This window comes from Balaenoptera borealis (assembly GCF_965194805.1).
Source record: "Balaenoptera borealis genome assembly, chromosome: 7".
Classification (NCBI taxonomy): domain Eukaryota; kingdom Metazoa; phylum Chordata; class Mammalia; order Artiodactyla; family Balaenopteridae; genus Balaenoptera; species Balaenoptera borealis.
Genome location: NC_138864.1, coordinates 104,786,390 through 104,804,064, shown reverse-complemented (window position 1 = coordinate 104,804,064; position 17,675 = coordinate 104,786,390). Strand labels below are relative to the sequence as shown.

Below are 17,675 nucleotides of genomic sequence, written 5' to 3'. Positions count from 1 at the left end.
AAAGCTACTTTCCATTATTGTGCTTTTGTTATTTTTTCTAACTTCCCATTTTGTATTTGAATTTAATTAGGGTATAAGAACAAATTAATTAATTATGAGGTAGCTAACAGATATAGATAGAATTTCTACAGGCTTTCAGATGACTGAAAAATAAACCAAACCAGAAGTATGGCTTCTGATTTTGTTTTTCTTCAGATATGAGACTTGCAGGGTCTTGCTGTCTAGTATCTATTACATACACTATTCTCCTAGGCTATTCTCAGGACTACAAAATACAAAATATATATTTTACATAAGTTTCTGAGGGTTTTTTAGTCATAAAGTTAAGTGCTTCTATAAACTTCCGAGAGCTCAGTATCTGAAGACATTTAAATCAGAAAACATAAAGCATTCAGCAATTTCAAAGGAAGAAAAACAGAGCTTCATGAAAATTCCAAATAATATTTTTGTTATTATTATTTTCAGATATTTGGGAACATTTAGAACTTCATCTTATGAATTAAAAAAAATTTGGAGAGCTATCACCATTAACCTGGGATATCCAACTTTCTAAAAGAGGAATGTTTATGGTTTTGGTAGTGAATTTTTAAAAACCACTTTATCGAGGTGTGATTGACATACAAAAAGCTATACATATTTAATGTATATAGCTTAATGAGTTTAGAGATAATTATACACTAGTGAAACCATACCACAGTCAAGGCTATAAATTTATTCATTACCTCCAAAAGTTTCCTCTTGCCCCTTTTATTTATTTATATTTTTTTCAAAATTTTTTTGTTTGTGTGGTAAGAGGATTTATAGGAGCTACGCTCTGAGCAGATTTTCAAGTATATAATGCAGTACTGTTTTTAAATTTTTACTGGAGTATAGTTGATTTACAATGTTGTGTTAGTTTCTGCTGTACAACAAAGTGAATCAGTTATACGTATACATATATCCACTCTTTTTTAGATTCTTTTCCCATATAGGTCATTACAGAGTACTGAGTAGAGTTCCCTGTGCTATACAGTTGGTCCATATTAGTTATCTATTTTATATATAGTAGTGTGTATGTGTCAATTCCAATCTCCCATTTATCCCTCCCTCCCTTTCCTCCTGGTAACCACAAGATTGTTTTCTACATCTGTAACTCTATTTCTGTTTTGTAAATAAGTTCACATGTACCATTTTTTTAGATTCCACATATAAGTGATATCATATGATATTTGTCCTTCTCTGACTTATTCACTCAGTATGACAATCTCTAGGTCCATCCATGTTGCTGCAAATGGCATTATTTCATTCTTTTTTATGACTGAGTAATATTCCATTGTATATATGTACCACTTCTTCTTTTTTTTTTTTAGATGCTATTTTTGTAGACTTTATTTTTTGGAGCAGTTTTAGGTTTACAGAAAAATGGAGCAAAAAGTGAAGTCCCCATTTATTACCCCTCTCCCTGCTGGCCCTCAGTTTTATCTGTTATTAACATTTTACATTGGTGTGATATATATGTGTTATAATTAATGAACCATTACTGATACATTATTATTAATTAAAGTCCATAGTTTACATTAGAGTCAACTCTTGCAGTATTGTTAACCAAATGCCATATGTTGTACATTAGATCTCTACAACTTATTCATCTTGCATAACTGAAACTTTGTACTCTTTGACCAACACCTCCCCATTTCCCCCATCCCCCTAACCCCTAATAACCACTATTTGACTCTCTGATTTTATGACTTTATGATATGTAAATGCTTCTGTGTATTTAGGAAGTCTAATATTATTTGAGTAAAGAAGTAAATTATTTAATCATGTTATTATTACAGTGAGTGAGCAACTCATGGTTAAGCTGAATGACATTAATTTAGAACTCTAAAAGGTGCCCCTGTAATCCCAGTGTCATCCAGTGCAATGAAGGGATCAACTTTCCTCTCTGTATGTGACGTGATGAACACATACATCACACATATTATGCATGTTGACATGCTACTTTACTTACTATGCTAATTCTAGTGATATGCCAGAGTTCTTAGGTAAAGGTATTTTTTTTAATGTGAGATTCATAACAGGAAATAAAAAATATATTCCTCAGAGTTTATCTGGTGTAAAATTTTAATTTTGAAAGAAAATATTTTGTAATGTACTGAAATTTTAGTTTTATTCACAGAAACAAATAATTACATTAAACCTCCATGAAGCTTGGTCTTCAAAGCTCAGAGTAAAGGGTTAGTTGCGTTTAATGTTTTTGATTATTACATTTTCATAATTTTGGTGGTATTCAACAGATCAATTCTCAATTAGCTAAATATAGAGTGAAATGCAGAAATTTGATATTAATCACCACTATGAACATAAATAGCTATAAGGCATTAACTCCTTTCAAATGGAAATTCATGTTGACAAAAATGAAATGTCAACTTGTTTAATTTTTTACACCCTTAGTTGATTATATCAATGGGAGAAACAGAGTTTTAGTTAATTAATTTTTTGGTTGAACAAAGTTATTGATTTATTCTACTTTTATAGACATGGCACTGAGGGATGGGGTCTATGATAATTATTAACACATGATTTTTTTAAAATGTTATATCTTTTAATCCTCCAGCTACCTTATGATATAAGTGATATTCACCTCATGCAGAAGAGGGAACATACGCAGTGATACTTTCTCAGTGGTCCATGAGCTATGGCACGATTGATTCCAAAGGCTTTGCTCTTTCAACCACTAGACACTTCTCCCTTTGGATAGATGTCTGATCCTGACGCTCATGTTCATTATTTAACATTCCATCATTAAAAGTCAACATTAACAACACTGCTTTAAAGAAAGATAAAATCACTAAGATCTCATGGATCAACTTAAGTAAAGGGTAACCTTATGTTTGTGTATATCCACAATGTTCAGCAAGTACTAAGGACTCAAAACTGGTTGATGATGTTGGTGATGATGTCAATGGAGACAACGATGAGGTACAATTGCCCTGGAAGGGCAGGAAGGCCAAGGGGGGAAGGTTGACCAGGGCCAGGTTCTAGGTGACTAGGAGGACTATGTTAGGTTAGAAAGCACTCTGCGATACTAATTTGGAGCTTGTAGTCAGTAGCAAATATGAGAGGCAGATCCCTATAGGGGTCTAAATCAACACTGAGATTAAATAGTCTGGAGCTGAGTTTTGAAATGCAAAGGTAACAAGTAAAATGAGAAACCATTCACAGCTTGTGGAATTAGGAAACCCCTTCAGTTGATGAACAAAAAGGAGGAAATAGGCAAAGCCTAGAGCAATTCCTAAGGTAGGGTCAGATATTCCTTAGGACATATTTTTTGTGGTGCTGTGACCTGGGTAATGGGAAGCAGTTAAAAAGAGAGAGAGCTGCTGATGTCCTGGGTAGAGAACTAACTTTTTATGTTCACAGACATATATAGAACCACTTTAAAATACTTCTATTTGCTCTTAATTCCTTAATTAGTTTTTTTAACCCAATGTGTTTCCATAAAACAAAACTTTAAAATGACAACAGATTGTTTCTCTAATGATCATGAATAATACACCCACTTCTCTTTTTAAATGGAACCAAGAAATTTATTCCTAATTAAAACTAATTTCTATATAGCATTCCAATACAAAACTATAATAATTAATATACCAGGAAATTTTTATAAATATAGATTTAAAACATAGAGTGTTATTCTTTCCTATACTTTTGATACATATACTAGAACATATGAGAAATTGATTGTTCTTTTGTAATTGATGTAAAGGCTAAACTAAACTAATTGTAAAATGGAGACGTAAATCCCTTGTTAATATGGATACTCCTTATGAACCACATAGTTATTAAAAGGAAGATATTATTTTAATACACATTATTTTTGGATATGGAGCTTAAGAATTCCTATGGAGCTTTTTAGGAAAAAATTGTGTTTTTAGCTATTTAAAGGTCTTCAAAATTTAAGATTAAATTATACAAGAATATCAGTGTAATGAATACTATCTCAACTATTTGTTTTAGTACAAAGTTGTTTTCCTTTTAACCAAAAAGATTTTGTCATTCAAGAGTTCCGAGTATTTGCAGACCCAGGCCCAAAGTGTATATCAAAATCTTCAGAAACGTCAGTGTTAGCTATCATTAATTATTTAACATACACCTCCATTTTTTTTCAGGTGCTAACATTTTTTAGACAAAAATGCAGGAATACTATTGGGGACCTTCTCAGAGATAAGCTACCCGACTGACCTGCACTGAACTCATTGGTGAACTGCAATTTTTTTACAGAATCAGAGTAACTGAACCAGACTCTCCCATATTACTTCTCAGTTGTGTAGGGGAGAACATTGCTATCAGCAGACTCTGAGAGCTACTTCTCTCTCTGCTAATATCTGTGTGTTTTAGCCATTGATATGAAGTGTGGTTTTTACCAAAAGACACCTTATTTTTTTCTTCCAGGTCTTTACTACATTTTAAAGAAAGCACAGTTTATCCATTCCTCTGTTGATGGACATTAGGTTGCTTCCATGTCCTGGCTATTATAAATAGTGCTGCAATGAACATTGGGGTGCATGTATCTTTTTGAATTATGGTTTTCTCCAGATATATGCCCAGGAGTGGGATTGCTGGATCATATGGTAGCTCTATTTTCAGTTTTTTAAGGAACCTCCATACTGTTCTCCATAGTGGCTGTACCAGTTTGCATTCCCACCAACAGTGTAGGAGGGTTCTCTTTTCTCCACACCCTCTCCAGCATTTGTTGTTTGTAGATTTTTTGATGATGTCCATTCTGACCGGTGAGGTGATACCTCCTTGTAGTTTTGATTTGCATTTCTTTAATAATTAGTGATGTTGAGCATCTTTTCATGTGCTTTTTAACCTCAATTCTTTAAATTTCTCTCTGAGGGCAGGCTTGACCATATCTTCTAGTTTTGAAATATATTAGTATCTGTTAAATAGTACTCTATAATTTTAGTTTTAGTTCTGACTCAAGGATTAATTAACATGAGCACTTAATTGTTTTTTCTAAATCTTTAGGAGTTTTTGATGTTTATCTTCCTTAGTCTTGCTTTAACTTTTTACTCTCTTTAAAGCTTTAGTTAAAAATGTCAGCTTCTTCAGTAGTGGTCAGAGAATATGAATTGAGAGTTCTAGTTTATGGTAATCATTCATATTTTATTTTGGGCAGAAAATAATTTTTGTAAGTATTTTATATATATTTGAAATAAAATATATTATTTAATAGTTATTGTTTTCATCCGTTTAATGGATCAGCCTCTAAAAGGGATATGTGAAAGTCAAACTACACTTTTAAAAAAAATTTATGATGGTTTTTTTTACTTACATATTTCAGTGTTTCTTTTGATTATGCTCCAAATTGTTATGCATGCAGCATAGAATAGAAACACCTCAAATCACCATGGTAACATAGACAAGTCACATTTATCACAGTGGCATAATATACATTGACAGTTTGTGTAATTACAGAAAATCAGATCCATTATAAATAAATGATTTGGTATCCTTTTTAATTCAATATATAAATTATTGTCAGAAATGAGTAGATCTCTCTAGTTTCATATTTTATCCATTTCTTTAGACACTTTGACACCTACATTTGTTCCTATAGAATTATCTGTATTTGATTGGCTTACTGTAATTTTGCAAATATTAACAAAATATTAATTCCAAACCATATTGAAAGACTGTATGTTTAATGATATTTCAAACAATGAATTATTACAAAGGCATGCATAACCGAAGATAAAAGAACAATCTGATATTGAGCAAGAAATGAAGTAATAACTCAACTGGTAAGAGGTGAATTTTAGCTTTATTTTACTCTTCAGAGAAATCTTCATAGTAAAAAGTGAATTAAGCTTTTTGGCTTAAAAATATAATGTAATTCTAATCCCAGACATTATATTTTATAAACTGGGAATTCTTACAGAAGCTTGACTAGTTCTGTTTGTGACCTATTTTGTTTGGGTTCATAGACCCTCAGGGAGTATTTGTATTCTCCAAGGGCATAATAGCAGAGCTATTTTATAATTTTTAATATATCTCTCTTTTCTTTTTTTATTCTTTTTTTTTTTCTTTTTTTTCTCCCTTTTCTTCATTCTGCTTCCTTACTTCCTTTCTTCCTCCCTCTCTCCCTTCTCTCTTTGTCTCTCTTTTTCTCTTTTCTCCTCTTGGTTCCTTGGCTAGTGACACATGCTCATAATTTTTCTATGCAAGGTCCATTTTCATCTATTTAATTAGTTATTTAGTTATTTGGTTATTTCAAAGAATGTAATAAGCATCTGTGAAAATACTCCCCTGTCCCCCAAAACTAGGATTGTGATAAAAAACTGTATCCAAACATGTTTTTCCATCACCAACCCATCCTCACATCACTCCCAAACAGTCAACATTCCTACCTTTTAAAATAGATTTGTCTTGCATATGTATTCCCAAAAAAGCACACAGATTTTTTAAAATTTTAATCATTTATACCTTTGTAAAATGTATATTTGGTACTTTCTTTTTTCACTTAATGTTATATTGCTAAGATTCATCCAGATTTATGGCTGTCTCTGTAGTTCATTCATTTTGGCTGCAGTATAATATTCCATTGTATAAATATCCCATATACCACAACTGATTTATTCACTCTCTTGATGGTATCTGGGGTAATTCCAGGTGAGTTCTATAAAACTTTCAAGGAAGATATTACAATTTTATAAAAACTCTTGCAGAGAAAAGAAAAAAAAGGAATATTTTCCAATTTATTCTATGTGGCCAGTATAACCCTGGAACCAAAACAAAAAGGAAATTATAAGAAAGAAAATTACAGTTCCATCTCACTTATGAGTATGAATATAAAGATTCTAAACAAAATATTAACTGATTGAATCCAGCAGTGCAAAAAATATTGAAAGCAAGTTCGATCCATCCCAAGCTTCCATGACATAACTGAAAAATGCATAAATGTAACTCATTATAGTAACAGATTAAAAGAAAAATACTTTGTCTCAAAAGATGTATAAAATACATTGCTAACACTAAAAAAATACTCATGATAAAAAAAAAATCTAGTACATGTAGGATAAAAGGGACTTTCTTAAACTGATAAGAAACACATATAAAATGCCTAGATCAAACATAATCCTAAATGAAGAATGTGGGAAATATTCTTTAAAGGTTAGAAGAAGTATAAGGATGTCCACTATTGCCACTTCATGTCAAAATTGCATTGAAGGTCCTAAAAGTGCAATAAAAAAAGAAGAAAGAAAAAGATTGGAGGCATAAGAATTGTTAAGGAGAAAATGAAATTGTAATTATTTACAGTTAACATGATTCTTTACATAGAGATTAAAGAAGTTTTAAGAATTTATAGAGATAAATCCTTAAGTATAATAAAAAGAGTTTCACAAGGGTTTTTCAACCTTAAAACTACTGACATTTTGAACTAGATAATTCTTTATTGGAGATGGATGTCCTGTGCATTGTAGAATGTGTAGTAGCACCCCGGCCTCTTCCACAAGTCACCAGTAGTTGCACTGCCCCAGCTGCAAAATCCAAAAATATCTCCATACATTGCTAAATACCCCTGGGTGACAGAATCACCTCTGGACTGGATAAAAGACTAATACAAAACAAAACAAAACAAAACAAAACAAAAACAAGCAAAAAAACAACCTTCAGCTGAATTCTCTATACTAGCAGCAGAGTAGTAGATAATATAATTTTGGCCACCATTTACAATGGCATCAGAGAATATTAATTACCTAGGAGTAAGTCTACAAAAAATGGTTAAGTGCTGTGGAAAGAAAATTATAAGACTACATTAGATCTTGCAAAAGAAGATCCAAACAACCAAGAGACAACTTATGCTCATGGATAGGAAGATATTATAAAGATATCAAATCTTCCCCAATTGATTTATAGATATTATATATTTTTCCAATCATAATCTAAATAGGATTGTTCAGGGAACTTAAAAAGATGGTTCTACATTGTATACAGAAGAGTCTAAAGCAAAAACAAGTCAGAATACTTCTGAGAAAGAAGAATAGGGAGTGGGGACTTGCCATACCATTATCAGTCTTATTATGGAACTTTAGTAATTTATACAGTATGATATTGGGTCAAAGAGAGACAAATGAATTAATGGAATAGGAGGGAAAGGCCAGAAAAAGGCACATTCTCTATGTAACAGGTATAAAAGAGAAACATCTGTCCAGTCATTCAGAAAAGGGGAGTAGTGCTGAAAAAATGATAATCAATATAGGAAAAAGGTGACGTTGTATACCGACCTCACATCATAAGTCAACTGTGGGTAAATTAAAAATGTGAATGTCAAAAGAAAAATTTTAAACTTCTTAGTAAGCATTCATTATAAAAATTAATAAATTTGACAATTTTAAATCCAGATGGTAAAAGCATCTTTTTTTCTTTTCCAGCAACACATTGGACTAGATAGTCAGAGACCTCCTCCTAGTACACAGCAAATTTGAAAAAGCAAGAATATATGTACACACACACACACACACACACACACATACACTCACATACACAGACACTTTCATAAATGTACTCATAAATGTAGTACTGTTAGAAATACAATGATTAATTAAAACTTATAATGGAAGTCATATATACAAATAAATATCTATAAGGTATTAAATACCCCCACGAAAGAAACAATAAGCTTGCTCTAGATAAAGAGAGGTTTTCTGTCAGCGAATGAAAATATACTGAGATCCGAGGATTGCAACACATTTCGGTTTGTTCCCAAATTCCTCTTAAAATGTATTACTTAATATTGCCTAATTATTACATATTCTTTTGCATTTCTTTCCTTTAAACAAACATTTGATATTTTTATCATCTCTTCGGTCACTTTTCTTATAAGAGATTTTATTTAAACCTCTTAATTCATCTGCTTCCCTGAAATGTGTATCACTAAATAATGGATTTTTTTCTTATTTTAAACATTCAATCAGCTTATTTGAGTACCATCAGTACAATTATAGGTTGTTATTTCTACTTCTCAAATTGTGCTATTCATTCCTGATAATGACACTTTTCATTCTTAAAATACCTTTAAGGCAAGATCATAAAGACATTTCCACAAGAGAAAGTACAATTGTCAGTTCAGTTTCTTGATGGAAAAATCAAGAAGGAGGGTTGGCTGAGAGAATTAGAAATGCCATTCAACTGTATTCCTTGTCCTATTTGTTTCACACACTAAAATAATCAGATAAAGAAAACCATTTCAGATTCTTTTCCCTTATAGGTTATTACAAAATATTGAGTATAGTTCCCTGTGCTATACAGTAGGTCCTTGTTTGTTATCTATTTTATATTTAGTGGTGTGTATGTGTTAAATGATGAGAAGGAGCCAAGCCATGCAAAGATCCAAGTGGGAAGACCATTGGAGAAAGAGAGAAGGGAGAGAGAGAACAAGAAACACCAAAGTACTGAAATAGAGCAAACATCATGTGTTTGAGGAACAGAAGGATCCCAGGGTGGATGAAGTATAGAAACAAGTGACTGGAGAATTAACAAGGCCTAAGGGCCATGATAAACACTTTGTGTTTTATTTTAGTGAAATGGGAAGCCACTGCATGATTTTAGGGAGAGGAGCCATCTGATTTGATGTGTGTTTCACAGTATCACTCTGGCCGCAGGATGGAGAGTGGATTGTTGTTCACCACTGTGAACATAGATATGGGCTAGGAGTTCAGGGAGAGATCACAGTAGCTTGGACCAGTGCAGAGAAGAGGAAATGGAGAGAATGGGGAAATTCTGGATATGTTTTGGAGACAGGACCTGTTAATGTCTTAGATGTGGGCGTTTATTTGTTTTTACCACTGGGGCAGTTTGAATTTTATTTTAGGATCTTCTCTCCAGTTCTGGCATCCACTGAGCCATGGGTCAGACTTGGATGAATCCACACCTTTTTAGGGGAGAAACTATTGAAGGCGGGGGTGGGGAGTTGGTCCAGTTGAAATTGAAGTGGAGGCCAGATCAGAAAGGCTCAGCCATGGACTTCTTCCCCAGTGACTGGAGGGTTAGAGCAATAACTGCTGAAATAATTAGTCTTTTACACCTGCACTATGAAATAGGGATGGCTATTGAGCTTTTGAAATACAGCTAGTCCAAATAGCAATGATCTGTGAGTCTAAGGTATACACAGGAGTTTGAAGATGTGATATATAAAAAAGTGTAAAGTATCTCATTAATGTTTGTATATTGGTTGCATTTTGATGTCATAATGCTTTGCATATATTGGGTTACACAAATGTTTTAATGAAAATAATTTTCTTATTTCTTTTACTTTTTAAAACTTCTTTGAAGAACAACTTTATATTTACAGAAAAATTGAGCAGATAGTACAGAAGTTTCCCATATTCCACACTTCCACACACACAGTTTCTCCAAATATTAATGTTTTGTATTAATGTAGTACATTCGTTACAATTAATGAACCAATATTGATATACATTGCTATTAGCTAAAGTCCATAGTTTACGTTCACTCTTTGTGTTTTACACTTATATGTGGGGTTTTAACTTAGGTTTTTGAATTGATTGAATGGCTAGACAGTCCTCAGCTCCTTATTAAGAGGAAAAAGACTGTGAGGAACGTGTTTTGAGTGGGGACTGTTGCGTCTGGATATGTAAAGTGTAAGATGGTTCTCAAACAACCAAGTGGAGATACAGGTAATTGGTAAGTCTGCACTCAGGGCTAGGTGTATACATTTGAGACTCATCAGTGGAGGTATGAAGTTACATTTCGAATTAACATGGTCTGATGTGTTAATGGGAAATAAGAAAACAGACAGAGTGAGGACAGCTCACTCAAAAAGTTTTATTTTACTGCTAAGGAGAGTGGATAAATGAGGCAGTAAGGTTAGTAATGGGATTTGTTTGCTTGCTTTTTTTTTTTAAGATGAGAGCTATGAGAACTCAGTTGTAAACTGAAGGGACCACTGCAGACAGTCTAAATCTGTTGATGTAAAAGAAAGAAGATAACTGTGAGACAAAGTGCACGGAGAGTGAGAGTGAAGGGGGGGTCCTAGCACTAGGGGAGGAACACGCCTTTGATTGGACGAGGGACGTGTGTTTCAGCAGGAGGGAAGCGATCATATGAGCATAGATGCAGCTAGGCTGTAGGTTTTGTTGGGGAGTGAGGAGGGAGTCTTTGTCCTATTGCTGCTTTTCCTCGGTGAGAAAGTCAGACAAGCTGAAGCAATGGGGAGGAAAATGTTGGATGTGTGCGACATGAAACAGTTAGTCATCCAGAAGTGGGAGAAGTGGATTCACTGGGAAAGTATGGTAGAATCAGAAAACAATGTTGACTACACACTGGAATCTGAGGTCATGAATTTAAGGTAAGACCAGAGAGCAGGGTCGGGACTAGATGAAGCAGTGGGGCACCTAACGAGCAGAATTTAGGGAGGCGCCCACTCTCAAGAGTCACGCCCAAGGCATCTCACATGCTTCAATCTAGTCCTGGCCTTGCCAGGCAGTAAAGTTTTATGACTTTTTTAAACAATATTCAGCTGCTTGAGTAGAAGAAAAGAAGATGTACAATTGAGTTCAATCATGAGTGTTTTGGCAGAGGAATAAAATCAGACAGAGAGGGGAGAAGTATAAAAGGACAGAAGGCATTTGGAAGGAACATCATAGAACCTATGCAAGACTAGGAGGGAAGAGAAACTATCATGGGGGTGAAATACAATGAGAAACTGGGGTAATAAATGAATCACTATATTTAGGGGCTCATAGAATTGTTGCAGTGGGGGCAGAAGGTGGTATCCAGAGAACACAATTTGAGAGATGATGTAGTTACTGATTTTAGATTCTGATCATGTTAGTGGCGGGTGAAATGCATGTGAAAGTGTGAAAGTCAGCTAATGTAGAGGCCAGGATGCTGAGTCATTCAGGTGTGTGATGAAGCCACTAGAAATGATAACAGGAATATGGGTGGAAGGGAATACAGTGAGCCAAATGCTGAAGTTTTCAATGAACAAAGGCTAAGTAACTGAGATATGTAAGAGTAATCTGACTGATTCCTAAATAAACTATCATATGATTCTAAGTCAAATATATAGCTCTGTTTACTGTTGTAATGAATACTTGATAAAAATAAATTGGATAAGAAAAGGGAGAGCATGAATAATTGAGATTCTGTTGAAAGTTGCTATTTCCTATGGCATTTGGTCAATGACTTCCATCTCATATATTCATTCTTCTTTTAAGGGTGCTAAAAATTACTAAATTAACTGATTTTATTTTACCATTCTTATTTTTTCCTGCTTACCCAATAGCACAGGTGGTTATGAGAAGGAAAAGGGATAGTTTTGTAGCAAGAAAGAGAAACAAAAGTAATAAACATGACAATACACTGAGCGCCTTACACTTATAAATACATTTATATATAGTATTTGCACATAAAAGTGAATGAATTACTCTTGCATTGCCTTTTGCGTTGTGGAAACAAGAAAATGTAGATCAAGGGAGCATAAGTGTCGGCAGAGGAATGGATAATGATGATGATAGTTTTCACATATTGCACACCTGTTGTGTGCCAGTCACATACTACGTGCTTCACATGCATCGTCTCATGCAGCCCTTGTAATAGCCCAGGGAGGTTGGGGTTATAATGTTCTCTTGACAGTTGACAAAACAGGTTTTTGGAGAGTAACTTGCCCAGATTACACAGGTAACTGGCAGAGCCAGAAAGCAAACCCCAGTCCCTGGATCCCAAGCTCATAATCTTCCCCAGAACAATATTCAACAGAGCCAATATTTTCAAATAAAATCTTCATTGGATAGGTCATTTTTCCTACCAAAGCACGTTGGAGTGCTTGACATGCCTAGTAACAAAAATACAGTTTTTTCCATGCATTTCATATTGAACAGAAAATATCCAAGGTGATATATAGACTCTGAGAGCAGTATCTGACTAGTAAAAGTCACCTCCACCTCCATGTTGTTTGTTTCCATTTCTCCACTAACCCACATTGATTAAAGAGTATGTAAAAAATTAGTGCACTTCAAAATTTCTGAAATAACTAAAGTCTAGGATGGAAAGAAACACAAGAAAACTTGCTGGAGCATAATTTACTATATGTATATGAATTTAGCCTAACAAAATATATTTATATTTCTTACTTGTGTTGTTAGTAAACCATAATACATTGATGGATATATGGAGACGTTTGTCATTTCAAGTTCTTTTCTGGACAAAATGCCGCTTAATTCTGTTTTTCAGGGTGCCCAGTTTCAATACAAAGGCTGATCTTTCAAATTTCTACTTGTTGAAATTAATAAACAACATAGCCTCTCACAGTTACTCAAGGGTGTTCTTTGTTACATAGACCACAGTACCAGGGCAATTATTTGAGATAAGCCAATATGCAATTGAATCAGTTCTTTGTTGAAAGGGTTAAAGTAATTCAACCGCAAGCCTAGCCCAAGATCAGAAATCAGATTAGTAAAGCAAGTTGCAAGAGTGGTTTCTAACATCACACTGATAACAGTGTAAAAGGGACTTATTTGGTCCCTTCATTTGTGAACATAAAAGACGAGAGCTGATATAAGTGAAGTTCATAATGCTATGAAGAAGCTGAATGTGGATTTGCTTGGAATTAGTGGGTGCCTCTTTCATGCTCTACTGTAATTTATTGATTGCACACTCAATATCAAGCAGTCTTCGGTGCCGTGCCCACAAAGATAAGAAATGCACTCTGCCTTTATTAAGGAGACCACGGTCTTGTGAGGAAGGCAGAGGGTCCACCCAGTATTGAGCACATAATAGGCTCTCAATAAATATCTGTTGAATGAATGTTTTGATCAGGAATGGGGATGGACAGTACAAGTGTACAGAGAGTAGTGAGTGCCATGATAGAGAAGGACAGGACATGAAGAGACACTTGGGTCCCTGCTCCAGATTTAGAAGATAAGTATCCTTATAGGTGTGCCTTTAAGACACATCTTGAAGGAATTATATAGAGAAGAAAGGTTAGGATAAAGGAGGAAGTGAACTTATAGAAAATAACATGCGAAACAGGATCGTGAGAAAGAGCATGGTGAATTTAAAGAACTGGATTTTAGGTATATTTGGCTTTGTGTTCGTAGAGGAGAACAAGGATTAGAAAGGGTGACTCCAGAAAAGCCATACATGGTCACTGAGAAGTTCTTATGCTCTCATATAGACCCTGGATCTCAAACACAGCACTGCCATAAAACAATAAAGGAAATAATAGTTAATATTTATATAATGCTTACTATTTACTGAATGTTTTCTGTATACTGATTCATTTAATCCTCATATCCCTCTGAGATGGGAATTACAATTAGCCCATTCTAAAAATGAGCCAAGTGAGGAACAGACAGATCAAGTAACTCACCTGAGATCATCTATCTAATAAGTGCCAGAGCTGGGGTTTGAGTGCGATGATCTGGCCCCCAAACCCACATTTCTAGTATATTATACTTTTATATAGTATGTATACTTTAGTATATTGCCTCTTGGTGCAATGCCAAATTTAGTGTAACTTGCTATTAATAATTATATTGAAGTATCCAAGTTGGACAATTATGTTTGGGACAATACAGCTCTCATTAGCTTGCTTTCCAATATACCTTCTTGAGGTGGAGAAAAGAGATATAGAAACAGTTAGCCCACTAAGAATTATATATAACTCAGAGTACATTCATGAGAATGTGTTACACAGGTGACATTCTCCTAGCCTGGGTATCATTATGGTAAAAAAGACTGGGATGCTGTTGTAGGAGATGAGGAGCTATTCAGTGAGGGATATGACAACACTGGGGAATTTAGTGAGACAAAAGTAAATATTACTTTATTCATGGAGTACATGACATCAGAATTTTGAAATGGTATGTAAATGTCAGGACTTGTTGATGATGTTAATGTGAAATTCATAATTGATGTGTATTTTTCCATCCAGTAATCTCTTACCCATTGAATTCCCACAATCCTTTGTCTAGATATTACTTAAAGAATGTTTAATGTCCTGTCTATTACTCTGCATGGGCAGGTACTGAGAATACATATGGGGTGAATCATCATCATCATCATCATCATCATCATCATCATCATATTTAATTATCACATGCATTGTTCTTTGCAACTATTTGTTTAATTTTCATAGCAACTCTATGAGTGTTATTATTACTCCCATTTTACAGATGAGGAATCTGAGGATTTAAAAGTTAACCTGCTCACGTTCACTTGGAGTTAGAAAAGGTTTTGATCAGTTATAGCACATGGGTTTCCACTTGAGTATCTAAGGAGTAGTTAAGATAGTGGTTGATTGGAGAGCTCCTATTTTTTTCTCTAATTCCCTATTTCTTTCTTGATTTATATATAAAGTCACTTCCCATGTGAACTAATAATAATAATTTAAATGCATTTAGATCTTTTGAGACTTAAAAATATGTTCATCTTTATTGTTTAAGTCCCTATGTGACAAGTGAAGAAAAGAGAGTACGTAAGTTGTGAAAATAAATGCAGAAGCAAAGTGAGCATCAATGTGCAGCTCTTGACTCTCAAAACAGTGCTCTTTCCTCCATGCTGTGCCATCTCTTGCGTCCTTAGCAGTTTTTTGCAGATACCAGGCATCTCATCAGAGACTTCACACTGCATTCAAATTTTAGGAAGATTCCAAAGAGGAATGTTTTAGACTTTTGTGATTATTGGTTTTAGTTTAAAACTCCACAAGTAGAATAAGGAACTCATTATAAGATGGAAATATATAGAGTTGACATGTATAACTATTAGTAGTATATATTTTTGGGGAGTGAAATATAGAAAAGAGATAGTAAGAAGAGGACAGTTTCTAGTATAGTATAGAAGTTAAATCCGGTATACGGTGAGAAGAAATTCAGGGAAGGGAACGTGCAGAGAGAAGATTGGCACAAAGAAAAGGGATTGATGTCAGGCGAATTTGTCAAGATAGTAAAGAGTAAGGCAAGAAGATGAAGGTGTGGGCTGTGGGCAGCCTCCAAAGGCTAGTAGAGAAAAGGAAATTCTATATAGAAAGTGAGACTATAGATGGAACAAGAAAACATTGCAGGTAGTGATCCCTTTCTACTCTTAAAACCTGGGATTATGTAAAACTTAATGAGAGAGAAAGTAAAAGTGAGCAGAAGCTATTAAGAGAAAAAGATGAAAGCTTCTGGGAGAAATGGAAGGTTAGAAAAGATGACATTTCTTGCATCCTGCTGCCCCGCCACTATTGCACTATCACAGTGAACTGAGGGAACTTTTATGATCTGAGCGGAGTTGGGACTTCCCAGCGACCACTGCCTCACCCACTGAGAGGATCCTAAACGTAGCCCACATGGATAGACTCTTGGGCAGAAGTAGCAAAAGCAGAGGCTTAGAAGAGACATAGAATACGGCACTTGCTTCAGAGTGGAGTTCAAGTCAGAATAAAGTAAAACTCTAGGGAATCTGGCTGCGACGTTCTCCTGCCACATTTTGAATTGCTGTTCATAGTTCATACTGTACAATAGCTGTTATGCTTCAAGGCGTTTACACTCTTCTCTATTAACTGCCATTCTCCGTAGCCACTATTGGCTGTCCAGCCTATCAACTTTTATTTATTTAACTGTTAACATTTGTCGCCTAACTTGGATTCTCATCAGTTACTTTCTAGTGTGCGTAATGAAGCACGTCTTCTTCCTGAAAGTATGTCTGGGCTTCTTTTCATGTCAGAGATATTATGCTACCAAGAATGACCTTGTATGGATTACTAGCTTCATATCTCTTACTATGCACAATATTTTTTTATCTACCATTTTTTTCTTACGGAGAAATAAGCCTAGTGGTCTATCTCACTGAAAAGTTAACATTGTTTTCTAAACATTTACAGGCAGTGCTGGGACACCGGTCACTTTTAATGAAAATGGAGACGCTCCTGGTCGTTATGATATCTTCCAGTATCAAATAACCAACAAAAGTACAGAATACAAAATCATTGGGCACTGGACCAATCAGCTTCATCTAAAAGCAAGTATCAATATAAACTTATACTTTATGTATATTGTTCTCAAGGAGAGACGCTTTAAGTGTATAACATTTGTTAGAATTGATCTTCTTGTAAATAAATTTTCAGAAAATGTATGATTTGATCCTTCTTCAACTTTAAAATGTTAAGAGAAGTCTTAAATGTCTGTAGAGATATTTACTCTCTGCAGGGATTTAATGAAAGATCTCATTTTCTTTTAAGTGACTAAATATACATTTAGGGAAACTTTATACTTTTCTGAAAGGCTCAGTTGTTCAAACCCTTGTACAGTGTGTGTGTATGTGTGTGTATGTGTGTGTGTTGGGGGGAGGGGTGACAAACTGTGCCATGAATGACAAAGTCGGTGCTTAATAATTGTGCTTCACCTTTGCCACATCGTAAGTTGAGATCTTGCAGCTACATCTGCTGGATGGAAGTCAGTCATGCTCTGTATTTACATTACCTCTTTGAATCACAGCATCAGAGAAAGTTAATGTACCCAGAAGAGATGTTCAGTTTTTTAACAGCCCTTAGGGCTACCGGCTGTTCCTGTCCCCCCGGAGAGCCATGCAGGCCCAAGGCCCACAGATTTTGCATTTCCTACAAGTGGCCACGTGAGGAGAACTTGGAGAGCCCAGCTGGAAGCGAGGTCGCAGGGCAGCGAGGT

At 34.7% G+C, this 17,675-nt stretch overlaps 1 protein-coding gene across 1 annotated transcript in view; it reads left to right on the top strand.

The window, feature by feature from the left end:
- LOC309632456 (metabotropic glutamate receptor 8) overlaps positions 1 to 17,675 on the top strand; it is a 646,966-nt gene that overhangs the window by 616,742 nt on the left and 12,549 nt on the right. Inside the window, exon 7 of the mRNA XM_082400086.1 lies at positions 16,878 to 17,673. Coding sequence (XP_082256212.1) covers positions 16,878 to 17,127 — 250 coding nt within the window. The 3' untranslated portion in view covers positions 17,128 to 17,673. The remainder of the gene's footprint in view (positions 1 to 16,877; positions 17,674 to 17,675) is intronic.